The sequence below is a fragment of the Drosophila navojoa genome, chromosome 5 (assembly GCF_054131105.1).
Source record: "Drosophila navojoa isolate 15081-1374.11 chromosome 5, UAZ_NAV_1.0, whole genome shotgun sequence".
NCBI classification, from domain to species: domain Eukaryota; kingdom Metazoa; phylum Arthropoda; class Insecta; order Diptera; family Drosophilidae; genus Drosophila; species Drosophila navojoa.
The window spans coordinates 19,165,900-19,191,603 of NC_142893.1; the positions used below are offsets into that span (position 1 = coordinate 19,165,900).

Sequence of the window (25,704 nt, forward strand, 5' to 3'; positions counted from 1 at the left end):
CGACCGCGCCACATGTCTGATCAACGTCAGGTCTGGATGGACTGGACGAAGGGCTTGTCAGAGTCGAGCGGCATTATCATTAACAACATCATGTGAAAGTGCCACGCCCCCCAGCTCGCATTCAGCTTAAGCGCTCCCCGTACATGGTAACGTACTTACATTGTCAATTGCTGAACGAGGGCAAGAGAGACGGAGATAGAGTAGAGGAAAAAAGGGCATAGAGAAAGTCCTGTTTGCGTGTTGAGCAACGGTAAATGGGTGTACGTATGCATGTGTGCATGTGGGTGGGCTAATAAACCAATTTCTGTGTTAATTTTTGTGCTATGACCATAACCTCACTTGTCTTAATTGATGTTGTCTAGGTTTATAGTGCGGGCAATTAAGTGAGCAAGAGGTTCTGCATTTATAATAAGTCAGAGAAGAGTAACGGATGGTAATTAGAATATGTTTTAAGTAAACTGTGTTTTAGTTGCATATAGTTAGTTAGCTATAGTAATGCAACTAAGTAAAACTTGACAAGAGAGCCTTCATCTATAGGCATAAAGAGACAAGAACTAGATTAATCAACACTCCATACATACCTTTATAATCTTCTTCAAGCCATTTGAGATAACTTGTAGCACTTTTTGCCTAAATATTCAGAATTGGCTTAAAGTGATTTCCTTATCTTGGCTGTTGGCTTCTTAGAATATTCCCACCTGGGCATTAGTCTTAGGGCCGTAATTTATACACATTAATTACAGTTCGGGGTTGGGCGGTCGCATGGACGTGGCCAACGCGGGATATAATATTTTGTGCGCCATGCAACTAATTGCAACTGTTGCCAGCTTGGCGCCATATCGCAGCGACAATGGCAGCGCTGCCGTTGTCATTCCCATTCCCATTGTCAACGGTAGAGCAGGAGCTGGTGCAGCTGCAGCAGGAGACGTCTACAACTTTTTGGCTGCCCGCGCTGCCGCTTTAACCCTTGGGATGGCTGCTGTCGCTTTTGCAACGCGTTGGTGTGTGAAATAGACAACTTGCATTCCGACGCGTGTGACGCTGTGTGTGTGTGTGTATGTGTGTGCGTGAGGCTGCTCACCTTCAACTTCTTTAAAAAGCAAGGGAAACCTGCCAGCTAAAAAAAAGAGACGCAAAAGAAAGGAAAAACTGCAGGCAGTCGGCGAATTTCGTTTTTCGCCAGCACATTTTTCACTGCCATGTGCCAGCCTGATGTCGTTTTTTTTTTTTTATTTAATACTTTTTTATTCATTTTTTTTCCAGCACTGGCACCTGGGGAATTTACGTGTGCATGCGTGCGCTTAGCATACCCTTAAAACTGTGCAACCTCTGGAGCCAACGCTTTGCGGCTGGTCTCCCTTCGGCCCTCTACTGCATTTTTTGTTGCTTTTCTTTATTGCGGTTAAGCAAAAATAATGTTTCTCACGCCACCTTCCAGCTAAACGATGCATTATACGTAAATTCTCTAGAGACTTTTGCGTGCTTTTATTTTCATTTCAAATAATTTATTTTTGGTGTAAATTCAATTTTCCTCAAGTCAGTTTAATTTAAAGTTAATATTATAGCATTTTTCTCTATCACAAACGAAAGTCTGAGTCAAATTTAAACGTAATATGTATATATACCCTTCTCGTTCGCACTCTTTGTTTATTGCTTTTAATTGCGCTATTCTAGCATTCAACAACAAGGGTTGATAGCCACTTCACACATTTAAGGCTTTTGCCGCGAGGCAGACAACAAGCAGAGTGGCGCAGTGGAAGCGTGCTGGGCCCATAACCCAGAGGTCCGAGGATCGAAACCTTGCTCTGCTATAGATAAGGAAAATGTGTGATTTCTTTTTTTTTAATTTTTATTGAATGCCTAGTGAAATAAAAAGACCATTTTAGATTTTTTAAATTTATTTTTTGTGTTTTTATTGTATTTCATTGTTTGTTTTTGTTGTTTGTTGATGTTTGTTTTTCATGTTTTTTTACTTTACTGCTAAATAACTTTAAATGTGGTAATTTCTTGACCATATGCGCTCATACATCTTCATCTGCTTTTCCCTTTTGACTGCTTTTCATTTCTTCCCTTTGCTTCTTCTTGTTCTGGTTAGTTTCGCAACTGCAACAAAATTACGATGTTTGCTGTGCATCTCTTTATTTATCATCTTTACTCATCTTGTTCTTTACATGTATATAATAACTAAATTTGCTTTATAATAATAAATATAATAATAGTTAATAATGATTTGTTTATTAAATATTTTTAAAAAATGTTCGTTTTTAGGAGTATAATTATCATCATCATCATGATCATTATCATCATTATATTTATCATACTTATTCTCGTTTTAATCGTTGCCAATCGTTCCGAGAGCGAGTTACATTTCTCTCTCTTCGTCTCGCTCGCACTTGCATTCCGAACGGTTCCTCTGTTCCGTCTCAATTTATTTGTTTATTTTCTCGTTTACACAGTGTCAATTCATTATTTTCGCTTAAGCTTAAGAACTATTATTTCGATTCATCATTGTTTTTTTTTCTTTTATGTTTTTGTTTTGTATATATGTATAGGTAATTGAATATACTAGTTCATTAATTAATGTATATAATAATAAGTATATATATTTTAAATACAAAATAATACACACGTTTTAGTACGTTTGCATGTATATCAAATAAAACAAACTACAAAAAATATACAATATTTATGAACACACAAACGAAAAATGAGACAAGATCTAAAACCAACAACAAACAACTTTTAATGAATATCACAAAAAAAAAAAGAAAAGAAATTGAACATAAAATTTTTATAATAATAATAATAATAATAGTTATTTTTAATAAAACATAAAAAGTATATTCGAACACCTATTCAACTTAAGGACCTATAAAAACAATAAATCTTGTGGCTACGTTTTGTGAGAAATACGTTAAGCCGCAGAATAAAACATATAGAAAATTCGTTGATATCACCTGACAAAATGAAAGACTACTTACAGTTAACATACACACACACACACAGACAGATTCAAGTGTGTGTGTGTATGAATTACATTCAATTCAATTAAAATTAAAATTAATTTTTTTTAATATTTTTATACGCACGCATAAATTGTTCACACCTAGTTTACTTTTTCTTCTTCTTCTTAGTTTCATTTCTTAGAATTTTTTCGATTTTCTTTGTTTTTGTTTTTGTAGTACAATAAATTGTTTGTTTGTTTCATTACGTTGCAATATTGATTCATTTTTTGTTCTTTACTTTTCAATAAACACATCACATCATATTCACAATTAATAATCATAATAATCTAATATATGTATGTATGTAAATATATGTATATATGCATATATAAATACATATATATATACATATGTGTGTGTAAATATATAAACTAAAATTAACAATAATAACTATGACTTATGCTGAAAAAAGACTATACCATATATTATTACATTTTATTATTATGGTTCCGCTATTATAATTATACTTTTATATATATATAATCTATTAATTTATTTTTTTTCTGTTTTGTTTTGTATTTGAATGCGCCATGTACAAGCGTCATGTATTACATAAGGGTTAAGTGTGTGTATGTATGTATAGTTGAACAAATTCAAAAACTAGATTGAATCAAAAACATTCAATCTAAATTATATATAAAGTATTAGTATGTAAGGCAAATAAAAGTTTCGTTTCTAGTTTACACCTTCCGCGCGTTGCACGTACTCTAAACGCGCGTGTCACGACGCACGTGTCACGACTGACGATGACAATCGCTTCAACACAAATTTGTATTGGGGGGAATTGCTTAAGTAAAGTTCTTATGATACACAGAATCCTATGTTCATCTATATTTTAGTAGTTTTTTCCTTCCATTCATTTCAAATCTTATGAATTTATTTATAGAACATTTAATTTTTTTTTATTTTTTAATATTTTTTGTATTTTTTTACACAAAAGTCGAGTTAATTTTTTTTGTTGCTGTTTTGCAGCTTATTGTTTTTGCTCCAATTGTTTATTACATTAATGTTTTAGTAACTGTTTAAAATGTTGTCGTGTTTGGTGTTTAGTGTTGTCTAATCTACAAATATGCAATTATTTTATTGTAAACTTTTTTTCTCATTAAATTTTTAAATTGGTTTTTAATTTGTCTGTGTGTATTTGTGTATTTGTTTCGTATTTTATTTTCTCCTTTCTATACAACTTGGCTTTATCGTTCCACTTGCTGTTGTTGTTGTTGTTGCACATAGATTTAAGGTCTGCTTATAATGGACGGAAACTTATTAGGCATTTTTGTTGGAGTTGTTGTTGTTGTTGTAGTCGTTGTTTTAGACTTCTATGGGTTTATTTCTATAAAACGTTTCTTGGTTAACGTTGAAGAAGTAGAGAGTGTGCTTAGTGTATGCGTATATGTACCATAAAAAGGATATCGAATAAATCGAGTAAATATGATTGGTGGACATACTAGAGAATTAGTTAGGTAGATAGCTAGAGATTGAGAGCGAGGGAAATATAGATTAAATCAGAGTCTGAGGAACAAATCATCTGCAGAGAATTAACAAATTTCCGTATATTATAATCAGCCCTTAAATGTATATGTATAAGTGTATAACGCTTAAAACTTGAGAACGATCTTAGCTTACGTTGATTAAGTTGATTTTTATCTTTAGGTATTTAGTTTTTTTTTTTTCGTTTTTCTTTCTTTTTTCTTTCTATGCATATTCGAGTTTTTCTCTTTACTAATTTATCTTTAAGTGTATTGATTAATGGAACCGATTTAAAATTACATTTAGCTTTTATATTTCATATTTTCTTTTTTTTTTTTTTTCTTTTTTAAATTTTTATTTCAGAAACTTTTCTAATATTGATTGCTACTATTCATTATTCATATACATGTGTATATAAAATGATTTTTTACCTTTATCCAGTTTCTGTTCGCTTTACATGTAAATTGATGTCAATTGTTTATTTCCACTTCTACTTCGCCTTGTTATTGATTTCTCATATTATGTTCGTTCGTTTTTATTTTTGTTTCTTTAAAAGATCACATTTCATGTTTTAGTTGCCATTAGTATATATGTGTACATGTATTCATATATATTCATGGATGTATATATATAAGTATATAGTTATGTATTCTTGTATTATATGTTTCTATACATAAATATATGCATATACATATCTTGTATATAATAAGTAAGTTTTCCTTCTTCTTTCTTTTGGTAATTATTGTTAGTGTTATTTTATCTGTTTTTAGTGTTGTGTAGTGTTTCACGATTCAATTATATTTATCAAAAATGAAATGAAAATCAGTTAGAAGTAAGACCATTTCTGTCGGTTTGTTAATATACATATTATACATATATTAATTTCAATTGATCTTACACTTACAAATTTTATATAGGAAGATACAGTACGTTAGTTTTTTTCCTTTTACTTTTGAAATTCTGTTTGTGTGTGTGTGTGTGTGTGTAATATCTGAGAGTGTACGTGTGTCTTATGAAATGTTTGCTTTTTAATATTATTTCATTTTTCTAGAGATTTCAGCTAAATTAATAATACACTTTTAAAAAATTTAGTTATCAGTGTTTTCGTTTTTCTTTTTATATAATTTAATTTTGTTTTCTTATGCAAAAAATGCTTACGGTTTAAATTTGATTATACTTTTAGTGTTTGCTTTTGATGCTTCTTCTTCTTCTTCATCGTCAGATATTTCTCGATTCTCCGTCTTTATTGTGTATTGTAATTTGTATATAAAAAAATATGTTTATTAGATTTTATTTGCATTTCCTTTTCGTGTTTCCTTTCTTTATTCGTTCTCTCTTTATTCTTCTGTAGTTTGCTGATGCGCTTGTTTATAAAATGTAAAAAAAGGAATATGGTTTCGTTTCATTTTCTTGCATTTAGACAAAAAGAAAAAAAAAACCCTTTGAAATGGTTTGCGATGCATCTGCTTTCTGTTTTTGCTCTGTTTTATTCGGTTTTCTTAACTGTTTTGTAGTAAATCGTTGTTGCAAAAATAGGACGTGACTGTACTTATTATATTTTTATTTTTATTTATTTTTGTTTGTTATTAATTTGTTACTCGTATCGGTTGTTGTTGCCTAACTATGGCCTATGAATTTCTTTCGTTTTGATTAATTTTGACTATTTGCAATGTAAACTTTTGTAGATTTCTCCTGTAGGCTTAACACTCCCCACTAAATGTTTTCTTATTTTGTATTATTCATAATTATTTATGTTTATTTGTATTTTTTTGCATTGAAATATGGAACACTAGAGTTTAAAATAGTTTGTAACTAATTTTAATGCAACTGCGTTTTCCCATTTTGGTTTCATATCAATATTCATTCATTTATATGCTTATACATAAATTTTTTTCAATTTTCATTTTTTTCTTTTAATTGCTAAGTTCAATTTGTTTTCATTTAACAACACTAAACATTTTTGTTTTCTTGGGCTTTCTAATATTGTAGAGCTGTCACTCAATATTTTCTCTCGTCTGTAAATCGAATACTTACAACAACTCGCTTACGTTAAAGTCTTGCTATACGTACGAAAAAGTTCTGTAGATTTCTCAATATATATATATATTTATATATAATTTATTTTCTGGTTTGTTTTCGGTTTTCAATATTTCCCCATAATGTTTTTGTTGCTCTTGTAAATAGTTCATATCAACCTTTAATTTGCATCAAAACGTTTTATTTATTTATTGTGTGTCTGCTCTAGATGCAGGACGAGGGCGCGGCTATGGTGGCCGGCGTCACGGTGATTGTGGTGGCTGGCAGGGCGGCCACTGTGGTTGCCACCACCGGGTAATGGTGACCCACAAAGGCGTGCTGCTGATGATGATGGTGGATCAGGCCGTGATGCTGATGCTGCTGCTGCTGTTGTTGCTGTTGCTGCTGCTGCTGTTGGGGTGTTGCTGTGTACTTAAGTACATGTTGCTGCGGCAGCGAGATGAAGGGCGCTGCCTGTATCGGTATGCAGTTCGAGTTGTAGTCGCTGCTCAGCACCAGAGTGGGCGTGGCGTCGGTATAATAGGCCGGCGCCTTCAGAAATGCGGCTGCCGGTGCTGCAGCGGCAGCGGCAGCATACTGCTGCTGCGGTGTCGGCATTGTTGCCGTCGATGTGGTGGACAGCGTGGTGGCCGACGATAGCGTGGGCGATGTGGCTATCGAGCACGACGACGACGAGGAGGCCGACGAGGGGGAGTATGGTGAGCTGCAGTGATAGGTGATGTGTTGCTGTTGTTGGTGTTGTTGATAGATGTTGCTGGCGTGGTGTGCGACAGCCGCTTTGTTCGAGTTGCTGTGATAGTAGTTGGTGTTGTAATTGTATTGCTGCTGCTGCTGCTGTTGTTGTTGCTGCTGCTGTTGTTGCTGCTGTTGCTGATGTGGCTCAATGATGATCAAGTTGTTGTTGCTGCCGTTGTTGTAGCCGGCAGCAACTGCTGCAGCTGTTGTTGTTGCCACCGCCGCCTGCTGCTGGTGCTGCTCACTGGGATTGGTGATCATGGCAGCCATTATGTTGGCCGGCGGCAAGACAATCGGTATATGATAGTATTTACATTGCTTGCGACGGCACTGGCTGTTGGCATGATCCCGGCAGACAGCAACACGTTGATCAATCACCTCGACCTTGTCATCTATACAGAGAAAGAGAGAGAGAGAGAGAGAGAGAGAGAGAGAGAGCGGAGCGTGGGAATAGAAAAAATTCATTGATTAGTAAACGAAGATCAGATGTAAATTTCATTGATTTATTATTGATAAACAGTGAAAGCAATTATAAAAATAATTGTTTTGATTTTTGATTTTGACTTTTGAATTCTTGTGAAACTTGAAAGCACAAAGGTGTTCTTGGTTACGCTTCTTCTTGAGCTAATCGTGAGCAATAAATATGTAGCGTTCATTCAGATTTGATTTTGGTGCAAATGAAAACGGACTTGAGTTGACTTGAGATTGGATTTGCTGAACTAGAAGAGAGTCCTACCCCGGGTAGAGTTACATACTTTATATATATATATTGTATGTAAACGGAAACATATGGAACGAACCAATTCATGTGGTTAAAATTTTCTTTGCGTGTATTTTTGTGTGTGTAATTTCTTGGAAACTTGATAGAACCTAAAAGGGAAACAAATCGAAACAAAACTGAGAACGGGTAGATCAAATTAAAAGTGTCGCCAATTGAGCTAAAAAAAAAACATATATATATATATAGAGAATTAAGTAATTGTATTTGGTGTTTGTCTCTCAGCTACAGAACGTAAAAAATTAAGTTTTTTCAAATTGTTTTTTCCACTATAAGAAAAGCAGTAAAAGCAACGCAAGAACTAAATGCTAAAACTAAAACTAAAAGTGCTACAAACTATGAACTGAAAAGGGAAAAACTTAAGCACATGCACTTACCTTCAGTTAAATGAACGAATCTACAATTTAACCGACTGCACATAGATCTATTAAAATCTTGGCACACCGGGAGGGTGTCCAGTAACTATATATAGATTTTGTATGAGAAGATTTGATTTCATTTTTGTTTTGGAGTTATGGCAGGATGCAAACGTAGTAAACAAACCAATTGACAAAATAATAATTAAATTTTTTTTGGTTGAATTGTTTCAGTGTAGTTTGATTATTATTTTTTTAATCATAGTTTTGTTTTTTGGGGGATTTTCGTTTGAAAAAAAGAGAAGAGCAGAAAAAGAAAAGAAAAAGAGCACAAATTAGTTATATTCTTATAATAATTATATGATACACTAGAATTGTTAATCGTTGGTTAGATTAATTACGCTTTGGGTACATTTTCTTTTGTTGTTGTTTTTTCTTTTTCGATTGTCAATGTTAGTCGCTGCTTAATACATAATAGTTATCATGTTTCATGATAGATACATTAATTCGTATGTTAAGCTAATTTCTCACTTAAATAATCTTAAAGGCAAATAGGAGAATAAATTATAAAATGGCGGCGCAAATGAATTTAAAAACTTTTTTCCTTTTTGGTTTTGATTTTTTGTTTTTTTTTTTTTTTCAAGTGTATTGCGTATGAGTCCTGAGGTATGAGACGCAGCTATGTATATAAGTATGTGTGTGTTCGATAGTTTTCGGTGTTTGATGTTAATGCTAATATAAATATATAGAAAAAAAGTTGGTATTTTAACAAAAATTTGTGTTTTCGATTGTTTTTGGAAAAACTTAAACGCTAAGCTTAAAAATAAAGTTTTGCCACAAAAGCTTTAAGTCGAACTTAAGGAAATCTAGAAATCAATGTAGAAATGAAACACCTTTAAAGCAGCAAGTATTGGACAACTAAAACTTAGCTTTTGATATAGCCAAACTGTTTATGGATAAGCCAAGAAGCTTTTAAGCACAGCATAGAGACAGATAGAGCGAAAGGGGGAGAGACATAGAGAGAGACAGAGTGGGAGAGCGAGAAAGAGCTTTTAGGTCTGTAACACTCACTTTTTGATAAGGTTTAGAACGCGCCTTAGTTACGATCTATCGATAGATATATAGATTTCTATATATGTATGTGTTAACGACATATGCATTATACAGAGAAAGAGATTATTCATTTTGATTGTTTGCTTAAGTTCTAGTGGGCTGAATTATGCAGTAACAGTTACATATCCTAATAGGCGGCACTAGAAATATAAGAAAAAAAAGAGAGAAAAGAGAGAGAGAGAACGTAATACATACGCAATGTTAATTTGTATACCATTATAAAGTGGCCTGTGTTTTATGTTTTCGTTGAAATAATTAACTAATTTGTTTTTCATTTATTTTTTAATTTTTTGTAAGAATAAAAAGAAACAAAAACGAGAACGGAAAATGAAAACGAGAAACCAAATTATAAATTTGGCCTTGAATAGCGCGCAAAAAGCTGCTAAGCTGAACAGAATATCGAAAGCTTGAAAGCTCCAACATAATTATTGCGATCGCCTTGAAAGCGCTTTAAAGCTTAAAGCTCATTCTACAGAGGCTGCAATACTATGGGATGAGCATTGAGTATGTTGTATTAAAAGTGTTGCAAAGCACACAATTTTATTTATTTTTTTATTTCTGGTGACACACAAATTAACAAAGAGCAAGAGTGAGACAAACAGAGAGAGAGAGAGATAGATAGAGAGAGAGAGAGGGGGACTTGGGAGAGTATCGCTGTAAGCATATTGAATGTAAATAATGTTTAAATCGCTGGCCGCTCTTTACCTAATTATGTAAAATGTGCCATTCATTAGCATAGGACACTGAGTGTATAAAACGCCCCGTTCCGGCTGGGCTGTTGTATGAGTATCAAACAGAGAGAGAATATTGATAACGGATTAGCTTGGCAATGTCTATAAGGTTTTATACAGTTTTATTTGCTATTGTTTTCATTTCGTTTTTTTTTTTTTCTTTTTATTTTCAATTTGGCAAATATTGACGACAGGTGGTATACATGTATGTATATGTGTGTGTATGTGTGTGTGTGTTTGGGTGTGTGTCTGTGTGCGTGTGTGGGCGTGGCGTATTGGGTCAGACAGTTGTGCAAACAGCTGCTAACAGCTACGACACACTCAAAGGTGTGTCCATGTCAGCGCGCTGACATCATCGTCGACAACGTTGGCAACGCCTTCAAAATGGCCGTCGACACTTTGTTCATCGTTCCCGTTATTGTTGTTGCTGTCGTTGTTGTTGCTGTTGCTGTTGTCTTTATGGTCTGGCTGTTGTCGTCGCTGTCCCTTGCTGTCCCTTGGGGCGCGGCAGCGCATTTAATTTGATTAACCCAATTCACGCAGCCAGTGTGGTGAAATGTGTAGCACAGTAGCCGGCATATACACTATTCTTGGCCTTTGTTTGCACAGTCGGTGTGTATATTTGCAGGTCGTTATATATATACACAGTTATATATATAATAGTTGCTTAATTGCTAAGATGTTTTCTCATCGGACAGGTGGGGCACCGGGATTTCGGCAAGCCGTAAAATAGTTTGAAAGTTCTCTTACTTTAGATAGAGTTGCGACACTTAATTATTATTTAAATATGACAATTTCGCGGATTATTAAACACTTGCTGCTCTAATTGTGTTTGTATTTCTAGTTGATTACATAAACATAAAATACAATTGAATATTTGAATTTAGTCTGGGCATTGTATGTGTGTGTGTGTTGTCTTTACAGAAACAAAACTTAAAACTAATGTAAGGAGAAAGAGAGAGTGAGATAAATTAAATTAAATGTCAAGTGTTAGCATTAACAGCCGCTTAACATGCTGCCAACAGGCTGTTAGCCAGCCAAAGGCGGCGACTGTACCTGGCCGCTGGCATCGGTATATATAACACAGGAAGCATTTAGTGGCGGTATTTTAGTGTTTGCTATAATTATCGATAGTCACAAAGCCGGCAAAACATGCAATTTGCATTTATTGGTGTTTAAATTAGAGAGAGAGAGAGAAAAAATAATAGACATATGTATATATATTTGTATGTGTGAGGTGATTAGAGCCAGAGCCAGAGAATGAAGAGTAGAAGAATGTGATTGTTTATTGTTGGTTTGTTGTTTTTGCAGTTCGGCATCCATTTAGCATTTGGCAGGTGTGTGAGTGAGTGTTGGTTTTTGTGTGTGTGTGAATTTGCGAGTACATTTGGTTGGTTTCGTTATTTGGTTGCATTTTGCCATTTGAAATTCCAATCCGTGCGAGTCGTTCAAAATATATATTTAAATTGATTGCATGCAAATATTTTTCGGTTGGTTGTTATATAATTGAACGCGTATGTGTTAGCATGTAAAAGGAAAAAAATTTATATATATAAAATTAGTAGAAAAAAGAAATTATGAGAGCGCATATGCAATAATCATAGAGTCGAGAGTTCGAATTAAATTGCAATTGGTTTGGTTTGCTTTCAATATTCATTGGGCGGAGGCTTAAATTAAGCTTAAGCTGCATTTGCGGTTCAGCAGCATTTTTCGTGTTGTGGCAATTAGTTAATAATTATGGCGAATATTTTATTGAACATATCAATCGAAATATGAGTTGAACTCAATAGAAAATATTAAATTTAATTGAAATTCGTTTCATTTGAAATATCTACATATCTCGATATATTTCATGTACATAATCCCTGTGTATTCCACTGATGATTACATCATATATATCATATATGTATATATGTATATCGAATCCGTTTCTAAGCTCCACATATTAACCTGGACGCAGCTTACATCCAATTTAACACTCAGCTGCGCCCTAATTACTTGTGAATTTTCATTTTATGCAAATTCAACAGGCTCACAAAAAATTGCGTAGCCTCGGAAAAACCCGAGTTAATAAATGTAAATTAATGCCAAGCCTTTCATGTGCAACGTTTTTTTCACTTTTTTCCTGCCATTAAACTTCGCTTGACTTGTTGCTACAATTAAAAGTTTTGCCAAACACCGAAAAAGAAGAGAAAAAAAAAAATGCTGCTGCAACGTATATGCGAAATGGCGAAACGCACTTAAAACTAGAGTAAATTAGTAAAAATTACAATTTAAGCATAATCATATACGCTATGCTGTGGGGCTTAAGCGAGTTAGTTAGTCTAGGTATTAAGCAGAAGCTGTAAAACAAAAGTAAAATTTTATCAAAAATATAAAATGTAAAATCAATGTAATCAAGCGCGCGCTAAAGCATTAAGGGGGCTGCAACTGAAACAAGAAAGAATATGCCATCAGAGATGAAATTATATGTAATTTTCAAAAAATAATAATAAAAAAAAAAATTTAAAAACAGCAGGCGGCAGCAAAAATTGTGTATTTGAAGCGCATTTAAAAATGTTTGTTACTGGCGCAGCGGCTGTAATTAAAAAACAAACAGACAATTTAAATACTCATATAGTTGATATAAATATATTTAAAGAGCTATCAATTATGTATATATGTATATGTAGAGGCAGTTAGTTAGGACTCTGTGACACAGGAGACAGGCACACACAGAGAAACGTAAAATGGTAAATAAACAACTTTAACAGTAATGCGAATACTTACTACATTAAGTACATACAAACAAGCCTGCAAGAGTCGATCAAATATAAGTACAGATATATATATATGTACATCATGTATATATATATCATATGTGTGTGCGTGTGTGTTTGTGTGTGTGTGGGTGGCTAGGTGTGTGTGTGTGTGTGAGTGTGCTACAATTTTGGCGTATACTCAATATCCAGAACGAGTTGTAATCGAAGCAACAGTTAAAACGCATCGGATGAGCAGCTCAGTTGAGTCTGTGTGGGTGTGTGTGTGTTGGTGGGTGTTGGTCTATGTAAGTGTGTGTGTCTATCAATTAAATTTAGTTTACAAAGCTTTGGAATTTGCCTGCAAGCATATATTGTTTTTTCTTTCTTTTTTCTTTAAATAATATGACAGCTCTGTGTTGTTGTTGTTGTTGTTTTCGTTGTTGTTGTGTGTGCATGTATTTTGATCAGCATACAGTCATACAATAATACTTTCGTAATCCATGAAAAAGAAAAGAGTCATGTTAATAACATTTCTTGCAACGGGCTTTACCACAAAACTTAACATATGTAAATTAACAGCCAAAGAGATCAGAGCGAGAGAGAGATTTGACATTTAAGTGTTAAATGCAAAGAGCAAATTTATCGGCAATATCTTAACATAATTTGATGAAACTAATTCATATTTTCATTTCTCTTTCTCTCTCTCTCTCTCTTTCTAATGTCTTTGACGTTTAAGCATTTCTGAACTAAAAATAAAGCTAAAAACGTAAAAGGAGAAACATTATATCTAGTCAAGTTACTAATTACTAATTAAATGTTTTGAATAATATCATATACATACGTTCAAGTATAATAAAGAAGCTCATTGGGCAGTGCACCAGCTTACCTTAGAAGTGCGATTGTTTTTATTTATTTTTTTAGCTTTTTTTTTTGTTTTGAGTATTGTAGCTCAGTTACCATCATACCACATGCCTGAGAAGCCGATATACGAGTATAGTAAATAAACGTAATGCGTATTTAGCGGGTACTTCGAAAGATTCAATCACAGTTAGCATGAGAGTGACAGCCACTTGCAACACTGGACTTCAAATTTGTTGTTGGCGATACGGATTTGATTCGTTTCTGATATTTGATTTTGTACTTGCTACGAAAAGTTCTTGTTTCATTGAGCACATGCTGAAAAATTACAATACGATACGCTCCAAAAAGAAAAAAGTAAAAAGAAGAAGAAGGAAAATACGAACAAATAATAACGAGTAACGGATATTCAACAAATATGAGAGAGGTACAGAGAGAGAGAGAGAGAGAGTTACGTAACATGTAGAAGAGAAACGTACTTCCCACTATGGAAGGAGTATTTATATATATAGATTTATATATATAAGAACAACCTGTACGAGTGTTGCGTGTAACAGCAAAAGAGAGAGATACAGAGATGGAGAGAGCGAGATAGCGAGAGTGTGGGGACATTGAAAAGATTACTGCATTGTGTGAGTGTTTGTGTGTGTTTGGAAACTCGCTGGAAACTTTTGTAATGCATTCAAAGAAATTCGAAAATTTACAACTTCTCATCGGAAAAAAAAGTTAGAAGTTATCATTCAGACTCAATTTATATTATCTCATTTTGATGTATAGAAACATGCAAGAACTGTGGATCAGATAGTCTACTAGAGTGTAAAGAGAGGGGCGGACGGAGACAGAGAGAGTTTGTGAGAGAATATTAATTGTATTTGACATATAAAGAGACAGACAGAAAGAGAGAGAGAGAAAGAGAGAGAGAGAGAGAGAGACTTAAATGGAAATTAAGACAAAGTGTAAAAGAGCACAAAATGTTAGCAAAAACAAAATTATACATGTTGGTTCTTGTTTTAAGCATTTCTTTGAAACATTACAAAAGCGCTTAACTCTAAAGAGTATAGATATATATGTATATATATAGGCAATTGTATATATATTATTGAATAATATAATGCTTCCATACACATAAACTAGTTCTTAAGTTGTCATAAGCAATACAGTAATATTTTCAATTACAAACAGAAAGTACCAGCTCGAGCAAGCCAAGTGTGGAAAACTGGAGTACTACGAGTACTATCTCGCTTGTGTGTGGGTGTGTGTGTGTGTGTGTATGTGGGTGTGTGTGTGTATGCATCGATATTGAAATTAAGAGAGGCGAGCAGAGAGCACACATTGATAAACGCCCAATGAAAGGTATTTCAGAAAGCTTTCAAATATAGTTAGCAAAAGTAAAAGGAAATCAAGGATGCTTTTTTTTTGGAGTTAATTTAAGAGCAAACAGTTATATGTACCAGCAAATCTAATCGTATTAATTAGCAAAATAATTATAAAATAGGTTTAGCCCAGAAATAAACTCATAATAAATAGCAAAATAAATATGGAAAATAATTTAGAATCAAGGACAACGCACAGTAAAAACTTTTTAGATTAATACAATATGTGTATGTGTGACTGTGTGTATGTGAGTGTGTGTGAGAGAGAGAGAGACAGTCAGAGAGAAAGAGAAAATGTACGCAGAAGTATTAGTGTAAAGTTTTTGCCATTTAGCACTTTCCAGTTAACGAGAGTTAAGTAAAAGAAGCAACAAGTTTTTTACGGTTTTTACAATAAAACGTTTATATAATTTTCAATATAATAAATATTTGTTTTGTTAATTTTTGCATTTTTTTTTGTTTTGTATTAGTTTTCATTATTTTATAATAACGCATAGAGTTAATAAGACTAATTTTTGTGTGGATCTTGTTTTGTTGTTTAATAGCACATAGAACATATTCATTAAGTGTTTGCTTGTATTGGTTGCTTTGTGTTTATGTAGTGTATAAGTCATATATATAGGTATATAGTTTTTTCTTCTTCTTTTAATTATCATAAAACAATTTCGTTTTGTTTAGTTTTCTCTTTGCTCAGAATACATGCATTAGTTAACTTAGATACACTGAAATTTCTCGCTTTGTCACTTTTCATTAATCGATTTTCTGCTTTTTGGATCAAGTTTTCTAGTTTCTTGATTGATCTAAAAGTTTAGCCAGGTGAAATCAAAATGAGAAATGTACGAAATGAAAATGGCATCAGTTGCTGATGCGCCATACATTAGTGGAATAAAATGTTTTTTCTTTTTATCAGTGTTGTGTTTCTTTTTTATGTTAAAATGTGGTGTACTTTACAAAAAGTGTGCTTCTCTTATCTACAAAATATAAGTATAAAGTCTATTATCAATTGTGGCCGTGCGCGAACTACGCTACATGTTCTCTGTTCTGGTTTTGTTTTTCTGGACGGTACTGTATTTAGTGGCTTTCTACGTTTGGGCTAAGCTCAGCGTAATCGCAATTGGAATTTTTGAAGACTGTACGAGAGCTGCAAGAGCTCTCCAAAGATTTCTATAAAAACCCGTGTGAACTGAACTGGTTCGCAGGCAGCCCGAAAAATGAATATATAAGTTCAATCAAAATTGTTGTCCAATCTTCGTTGTTATCTTATTGTTTGTTGCACTGTTAACTTGCTGTTAACTCGATGTTACTGTTGAGTATTGTGTGTGAAGCGGTTTTAATCTATTAACTTGTGCAGTTGAATGTGAATTTGGAAGAAAGCAAACAACAAAAGTAAATCAAATGATATTCAGTATTATTTCTAATACCTCTTGCTGGAATGCTTGAGTAACAATGTATTTCTCTTGCGCGTTTATAACATGCAGTGTTTGTTGAATGACTGGGTTCTCTAGTTATATTTTCTTTTTTTGAGATTTCTCTAAGTTTTCACATAAGATCAGCAACAATTCTACAATGTTAAACAAAAGGAAAAATGAAACATACGACAGCTAGAGAACTGGACATACATGGATTATTGTTAATATATGTAACATACTTTTAGCAAGACATAGATATATCGATAGTTTGTATTAATATTTTATTCATGTTTTTTTTTCAGTTTTCCATTGTTTGACGCATTTGCTGCATGTTCTTTTCTTTTTTTTTTTAATAAGCAAACTCTCTTATCAAGTATGTAGTATATATAGATATAGGTAGGTATATAAGTAGATAGTAAGCCTGCCACAAGTCAAGCAATAATAGTTATGTATGTATATATATATAAGGTATGCGTATTGTTTTCAGATTTGTTACAGCTAGTTTCTACCGTTAGAACGAAATAGTATTTTGGTTAGCGTACTCAGTTTTGCTTGCCTTTATATCTAAGAGCTAAACATAGAGAAACTTTACTAGATCTAAATTATTTTCTTTATTTTTTTTTTTTAGTTTTTTAGTAGTAGTATTTGCTTTTTATTTTGTTTGGGCAATGAAATTAAGCAAAAAGATTGAAAGCATTTTACAGACAGTCAAGGCAGACAGAATGTGTTCTGGGGTGGGTGGGGTAAGAGGTGTTTGAAAGGTATTTGGCATAGGCTGAACGAAGCGAAACTTAGAAGGAGAAAGCTGGAAAAACGAGTGCTGCTCTGCCCAAAAGCGCGGCATGTGAAAATGCTTAGCGTGTGGCAAATGTGGCAAATGTGGCATATGTGGCGTATGTGTCGATTGGGTGAGTTTTTCGAAAAGAAAACGGGAGCGTGTTCGGCTTAGAATTCGAATAGATATTTGTTGATAAATAAGTAATAGATACAAATATATATATATTTAAGTATATATAAAATGTGTGGAAAGCGGCACAACAGAAAGAGTAATAAATAAATAAAAAGAACAAGAGATAAGTGAATATACCAAAATAAATACCAACACACAATAAATTATGTTTTTGTTTCTGTTTCGTAAGGTTCAAACTATATTTGAAATCAAACACACACGATATTTTGTTTGCTTTTGTAAAAATCAACATTAATCAATGAACTATCGACAACTAAATATTAGAATTAGTGGCAAACATTAAAAATTGTCATTAAACATTAGAAATATTGTAAAGATTTAAACGAATTTTACAGAGATTATATAAGTATATATGTATAATTTTAGTCAATAAAAATAATAATAATAATAGTCATAATAATAATAAGAGTTCGAATTTATCAACTTCAGTGGCTAACAACTTAAGGTGCGCAAGTCTGTGGCAATATTTTTTTTTTTGTTTTTTGTAATTTTTCATATTTTTTTCGCTTTTTTTTTTTTGTAAGTATTTTCGTAATTCTAAACCGGGATAAAACACATAAAAATATAGACTACATATTGAACTTGTATAATTGTCAGTACATAAATTAAATAACGTAAACATTACATTGAGGAAAAAAAAAACATAATAATTATGAAAAATCACACGAGATCTAAGATTAAAACATAGTTCAGTTGTCATTGAATTTATTATTTTTTTTTATAAACATACATCATGTATACATAACGTGTATGTAAATTGTTGAAATATATCAAAGAAATATGTATAATACATCGAGAGCAAGATATAGTTAGATAGACAGAGATAGATAGCGAGTGAGAGAGAAATATGTATATAGGAAAAAACGAAAAGTTTACATAGTTTGTTTTTCATTATTCTCTTTTAATTGTCAACATAGGAGTCAAATCTTGAACATAACATTAACATAACATAACATAACATAATTATGATGGCTTAACAGTTTCAAAGATGATTTCAGGTGTGACAATGTCTGTGTGTGTGTATGTGTGGGGGTGGATGTGTATATCGCAAAGAGAGAGGGCGATCGACGTGAATGTGATGATGAGTTCAGATATTGATTTTCAATTGGTTTATTGATTAGTAAGAGCGCTTTATAGCTAGCATGTACGATAATGCGTGTGTGTGTGTGTATGTGTGTGTGGGTGTATGTATGGGTATATGATGGCTAAACGATATACAGTTCGAACTTCGTTATGTTCTAAGAGTGTGGATCGGGTGTTCAGGTATGGGAATTTTCGGATCTTGTGAGTGTTTGTGCTAGAGTACATAGTGTCAATGTTTATATAACGTATATATATATAGATATATTTAAGTATATGTATATATTAGCAGCATACAGCATTTATAGTATTTATGTGTTATATAGGTATATTTCTATAACTAGGCAATATTCGTTACGCATGTTCGTTGCTCAACAATTTTAAACAATTAAAATTACAACAGCATTCACGAAAGCTAACTAACTAGCTAACTGTTTATAGGTAGAAGAGGCAGCTAGAGAGAGAGCAACTGATTGAGAGTGACAGAGTCAGAAATACAGAGAGAGAGAGAGAGAGACACAGAAGAGAGGTAGAGAGCATTTGAAACAATTTGTTTGGCATTAAAGCATTCGCAGACCAACAACATGCGCAGACACAACTGTACCCAGCAGCAGCATCTGGCTGGGGGATTACTCTTTTTATATGGCATATTTTGATAGGAACGATTAACTGACTCGCATTCCAGGGCAAGGTGTGTGAAGCTTTCTTGTGTATGTGTGCGTGTTTGTGTGCGTGTGCAAAGCTATCACAGTACTTCGTTATACCAAGTTGCAGTTACCGTTACCAATTCCATTTCCGTTTCCGATTCCGTTTCCGTTACCGATTCTATTTATATTTTGAATGCTCATTTTAAGGCTATCAAAAAGGAACTTAACTTAAAAGACTACGTATTAAAAAGGCTGTTTTGTATGTTCTTGCTTTAAAAGCTTCGTTCTTAGTTAGACTATGCTATGCTATGAAAATGGCAACAGCTCAAGTCACAGTGAGGTTAAGTTTTGTTGCGTCTAATTTAAAATTATAAACTTGATATCATAAATAATCTAAGGAAAATGTAGCTCGAGCATTCTGTGTGTGGGTGTAAGCGGGGCAAGAAGATCGCGTCGAGGGCAAGCTTTTACAGCGTATGGGACTTTATGAAAGCTCATTGAAAGCGCACGAAAGCTTTTTGGTTCGCTTCAAGTGTATTGCAAAAGCTGTGGATGCTTAAGCTTTAAGCAGCTTTACGCACATTTAGGCAGGATCCTTCGATTCTGTCTGTAAGTGTGTGTGTGTGTGTGTGTGTGAGTGAATTTCGGATTTGTCATGGTGCAATTTGTTTAGAATACAAAAAAGGGACGCCTTTCGACACTCTAAATATAATGCTATGCTATTACGAGACCTAGTGTATAAATTAAGTTAAAACTGAGGCACATAATCTTACGTCTTCGATGAGTACTACGTACTAAATAGTTACTGCTACAAATAACTGGACCAACACGTTCATTAAGTACAGTTGCGTTCGAGTCTCTGTGTGTTTGTGTGGGTGTGTGTGGGCGTGTATGCGTGTGACTGCCTACTTAAGAGGTCTTCATCTTCTTGTAGGGATTCAGTACCATGGCCGTGCCAGGTGCTGCGCCCTGAGCAGCTGCTGCTGCGGCCGCTGCTGCTGCGTATTGCTGAGCGGCGGCGGCTGCTTGGCTGCTGGGCATGGCGTAGGCGTACCCACTGCCAGCGGCCGTGGGCGTGGCAGCCATAACCCCCGGATAAAAGTAGCCCTGGGCAGCAGCTGCTGCGGCATACTGCTGCGGACTGGCCGCCATGGGCATGGGCGCCGCAGCGCTCGGTGCACGGAGCAGCGCAGCCGAGGCGCCGGGCAGATAGCCAGCGGCTGAGGGAGCGCGCACCGGAGTGCCGGGTGCCACGGGCGTGGACAGCCCAGAGCTGGGCAGGGAGCCGTATTGACGCAACTGCGCCTGAGCTTGAGCCTGGGCCTGGGCCTGAGCCTGAGCCTGCACTTGGGCCTGGGCCTGTGCCTGCATCTGCAGCAGCGTGGCCATGGACACAGGCTGAGCCTGTTGCTGTTGGGGCTGTGGCACGGGCTGCGGTGGCGCCGCAGCTGCAACAAAGCTCTTGTTGAGCGTCATGCCGGTGTAGGCGGCTGCCGAGGCAGCAGAGACGGGCTTGGCCGCCGCATTGGCCACCTTCAGGGCGTAGTTCTTCTGGGCCACCTCCTTGGCCAATGCAGCGGGATCGGCATAGTAACCGGCAGCGGGACTGAGGCCAGAGGCTGCGGCATAGGCGGCGTACGCCTGCTGAGCATAGGCAGCCTGAGCCTGAGCCTGCGCTTGAGCTTGAGCCTGAGCCTGAGCCTGGGCTTGCACCTGGGCAACCTGTTGCTGCTGGTGCTGTTGCTGCTGCTGCTGCTGCTGTTGTTGCTGATGTGCCTGCACATAGCTGCTCTGCACCGAGCCGCTGGCCATGCTGACAATGGGCGTGGCACTCGAATAGCCGCTATACAGATTGGCATAGCTATAGGCGGGCATGGCGTAGCTGATGCGCTGATACTGCTGCACCGCCGGAGCCACCGAGACGGGACAACTGTTGCTGCCGTTGCTCACATGACTAGTGCTGCTGGTGGAGGTGGGCGTGGGCAGAATGCCGCTGCTGTGGCCATTGTGATAGCGCTGATAGGCATCGCTGCCATTCTGCTTGATCGCATAGCTGCGCTGAGGCGGTGCCTGGATGTAGGCGGGCGTAGCGGAAACGGAATCGGTATCGACTGTTGCTGCTGCTGCTGCTGCTGTAGTTGCAGTTGTGTTGGCGGCAACTGTTGCTGCTGCTGTGCCATTGTCTGCCTCACTGGACAGCTCGTCGCCATTCAATGATTTATTCAAATTGTTATTAATATATGACAAATAGTTGTTATTATCGCCATTGGCCAGGGTCAAGGGTTCAAGTGCTGTCTCTGTGTTGGGGGGGCTAGCGCTGCCGTTAGTTGTTGCTGCTGTGTCAGTTGTTGTTGCTGCTGCTGCTGCTGCTGCAGCTGTTGTTGTTGCTGTTTGTGTGGTATCATTAGCTGTATCAGTGTCTGCTGCTGTTGTTGTAATTGTTTGTGTTGTATTACAATCGTTAGCAGTGTTTGTTGTGGCTGTTGTTGTGTTGGTTTGTGCTGTTGCTGTTGGTGTAGTTGGTGTTGTTGTTGTTGTGTCATTATTTTCTTGATCATGATTTGCATCAGAATCGTTAGCTAGCGCTTGGTTATCATGATTATTAATATGATTAGTAGCTGTTGTTGTTGTTGGTGGTGGTGGTGGTTGTGTTGGTGTTGATGTGTCTGTGTATGTGTTTGTGTTTGTATTGGTATTGGTAGTCATAGCAGTTACAGTTACAGCATTATTATTATTATTACTGGCTGTTGTTGCTGCTGTTGTTGTTGTTGTTGTTGTTATGGCGCTACATATTGGTTGTTGTTGTTGTTGTTGTTGATGTTGTTGTTGTGGGGGATACTCACATGACACTGGCACGTAGGGCTGCATTAATTGTTGATAGGTTGTCGCACCGGGTTGATACACTGGAATGCCAGACTTTTCGGCAGCTGGACGTTTAAACGGTACCATGCCAGAGAATTGCTATTGCGAAAAGAGACAGCGAGAGAGAGAGAGAGAGAGCAGACAGGGAAGAGAACATAGAATACAAAAAATTAATTAGTATAAACATTGTCAATCACTCAACAAATTCATCTTCAGCTTAAACTAATTGCACTCTAACCATACATATGTTGAGTAATAATATTTATATAGTAAATATATTGTTTACATAAATAGCTTACAAACGAGTTCAACTGGGAATTTTAATTAGTTATTACAACTTTTTCATTTTCTTTTTTTTTCGATTTTCCACTCAATTTTTCTCAAACTTTTGCCAATGTGTTTAAATAATAAATAATCATATGTCCAATAATAAACCAAAAATCTATTCAAATCGAATCAAAAAACCAGGAATAATACCAAAAGGAAAGAAAAAGCATTTAACTGAGCGGAAATTGTTCGTAAACGTTTAGCGTGCATTTTACCAAGGGCGAAAGCTTTTAATGTGCTTCGCATAAAAAGCTACAAAAAGCTTTGCTCAGCCAGCGATTAAAGCAATTGTGTGAAATGTGAAAGCTATTATATTCTGTGTGTGGGATATTGCCGCAGCAGAGGACAGCCGAGTTCATATCAATTTTGTTGCTCTGGCAAATCAAATTGTCGATTCATCATCGAATTAATCTCTTTAGCTGACCCATGCTGAAACCAATTTTGATTACCGATTTGTTTCAGTTGATTATTCTTTTGTTTTTTGTTTTCTTTTTTTTTATTTATTTAATTCAGTTATTTTTTGTGAATTTGTGTTGTTGTGTAATTTTAATTTCGGTTCATGCATTTAGACAGCCAATTTCTGTTTGTTTGTTTCTAGTATGCGTTTAGTTTCGTTTAAATAAGCTGTGTTTCTTCAAAGTGCTGTCATAAATGAGAAAAATATTGGAATTGAGTTATACAAGTAATGTGTAGAGAATCAGAACACTAGCTAAAAATATATTTTGAGTGAAACTGCAACTTTTCAAGTTTCCTGAAAGCAAAACATTAAAATGAAGTTCTTCAGAAAAAAAATTCCTGTTCTTGTTTTTACACTTCTGACAATACCTAAATTGATTTTTATAAAACTGAAACTAAAAAAACATTTTCTTCTTATGAGGCTTTTTTATTTATTTAAACGCTTTCGACTTTTTCTTATATAAATATATTAAGAATTTTAATATAAAATGTTGATCATTAAATCACTCTCCAATATTTTCTTCTTTGCTACTCTTAATTTTAACCGTTTGACAACATGGAGCTCCTCTCTATATTGGAAACAATTTTATTATTCAGAAATAAATTTATTGTGGCGTAAAGCTCTTATATTTTCTTCAAGAATCTCTCACTAAATATTAAGGATGTTCCTTTCATCAGCTGCCATATAACACCTCCTTTCTCCTTTCCTCTTCTCTCTCAATTGGCAAGTCTTTCTGCCCAATCACGATTTTATTTCAATTTTACTATATCGAGCTTTGGCGCAGCAGCTCATCAGCCCAGCAGCAGTCTTTATATAGGTATTCGTTTTCGGTTCCGTTTCGTTCCCTTCCTCACTTTTAAGTAGCTGCTCCTATTTCCTCATTGAGCACTCATAACCAAAAGCAAGCCTATACAATATTCTGCTGCGCTCTCTACTTATAATTTCTATTGTTTGTTTGTCCCAAAATTAACTTTAAGCGCTCTTTTGCTTCGTGATCTATACTCTCCTATAAATTAAAGATAAATCTGATTATACTAGTTTCTTTGTCAAAATTGGGAATCAACTGATCATATGAATACTTTTCTGCAAGTGACAAAATAATCGCTTATCGTAATGATCGATATATGTATTTCCTGCCGTTGTGCACTCGAAGAAACACAGCTTAAGGTTCTAAGAATGTTAAGTATTTTAGTTATATGTAATTCATTATCATGTGGTGTATATATATATGTATATTGTATTATTGTGATAATACTGGATGGAGATAGTTGTTCATTTATTTGGTAAGTTACGTTTTTTTATTGGCTTTGGAGTACTTACGAAGTTTTCATAGTAAAATGAACCAACCGTTTTAACATCCATCTTTTTGGCAATTGTGCACATTTATGATCATTATTATTATTGTTGTTATTATTATTATTGTTGTATATAGAATAGTTGTGATGATATTTATCCATTATGAACGCAATTCGGTATTAGTAATTGATTTTATTTGTTCATTTTGAATGATTGATTTGAATGATTCGCATTGTTGATTGATGCATTTGTAGTTGGTTGAATTTGATTTTTTGTTTTGATTTGGGTTAGCAGACATTTTTGTTGTAGTTGCAGTTGTTGTTTGTTGTTGTTGTCAATTGATTGTTTTTGATTTTTGTTTTTGTTTTGAATTGTTGGCAACAATTAACATAGAGAGAGCGAGACACAGAAAACAAAGGAAAGTCGAATCGAAAAAACAAACGAAGAAGAGAGAGAACACAAATGAAATTAGTGAATATATTCAGCATAAATATACAAAATACAAAAATGTTCATCAATAGATATTAGCGATAAGTTAAATATATACATACATATATGCATATATGTAAGTAAATACGTAGTCTAGCGTGATGTGAATGTGTGATAAATTAACCTAAATAATATAATACATACATGATACATACAAAATACATACAATTAGGCCAAGACTTAAGTTTTAAGTTACTTTTGATTTTTTTTTTTAGCAAAATGCGCAAAAGCCAAGCAAAGTTGTTCGCATGTAAAGCTAATTAACCTGGAAAAGCACTTAGGCACTTAAACAATTAAGCTCGACGGCTGCGGCTGCTATGTAGCTGCAGCTGTAAATAAAGAGCGGAAGAGCTGTCGAACCAATCGAATCAGCGCCTAGCCAAACAGTTCGTCATGCAGGCAAATGCGACTGAGTTGTTGGGGGAGGCTGGCCTGGGCGTGGGCGTGGGCGTGGGCTGGGTCAATTAACAGTTAAACCATTTTAATTAACACTTGCCCAGGTAGTCTGTAACTGTGCAGATGTATGGGTGTGTGTGTGTGTGTGTGTGTGTGTGTGTGTGTGTGTGTGTGTGCGTGTGTGTGATTGTGATTTATCATAGACAACCCCTAATTGATGCCACATGTGGCACGCAACGCTGATTGCAAGCTGAAGCTGTCGCTAGCAGCTCAACAAGGCAACACATGCATCTATCTGTATTGATAAATTGATTAGCCATATGCATTTGTCTCCATCAAAGTGTATGTGTGTGTGTGAGTGTGTGCGTGTTTGCTCTTTTGATATGCCTGATAATTACTTAGTTCTGCAAATTAAATGCTCGCCGACTAACTGACTGAAAGACTTGACTGACTTGCTGCTTGTAAACGCTAATTGATGGCTCTTCATAAGGCATGTGAAATTTGCGACTAAATAAGTGAATAAATGAGTGAATGAGTGAGTGAGTGAGTGAGTGGGTGAATGAATGAGTGTGTGTTG

The 25,704-nt window shown here is 35.2% G+C and overlaps 1 protein-coding gene and 1 non-coding gene across 26 annotated transcripts in view; one reads left to right on the forward strand and one right to left on the reverse strand.

Moving 5' to 3' along the window:
- Window positions 1-1,739: 1,739 nt before the first annotated feature.
- Window positions 1,740-1,811, forward strand: TRNAM-CAU (transfer RNA methionine (anticodon CAU)). The gene has a single exon. It is a non-coding gene; the product is annotated as a tRNA-Met (tRNA).
- A 697-nt stretch (window positions 1,812-2,508) lies between these two features.
- The window catches only part of mbl (splicing regulator muscleblind), a 222,622-nt gene continuing 199,426 nt past the window's right edge, over window positions 2,509-25,704 (reverse strand). For 12 of the 25 annotated variants that reach the window (XM_089261253.1, XM_089261271.1, XM_018105880.3 and 9 more), the window contains 2 exons: window positions 24,267-24,308; window positions 13,862-22,261 (listed from right to left, as the gene is read on the reverse strand). In XM_089261253.1, coding sequence (XP_089117379.1) covers window positions 20,210-22,261; window positions 24,267-24,308 — 2,094 coding nt within the window. In that variant the 3' untranslated portion in view covers window positions 13,862-20,209. Of the gene's footprint in view, window positions 7,637-8,399; window positions 8,485-11,278; window positions 11,341-13,861; window positions 22,262-24,266; window positions 24,309-25,704 lie in introns of those variants that run through there. The other 13 variants (XM_089261268.1, XM_089261257.1, XM_089261260.1 and 10 more) reach the window with 4 other exon arrangements.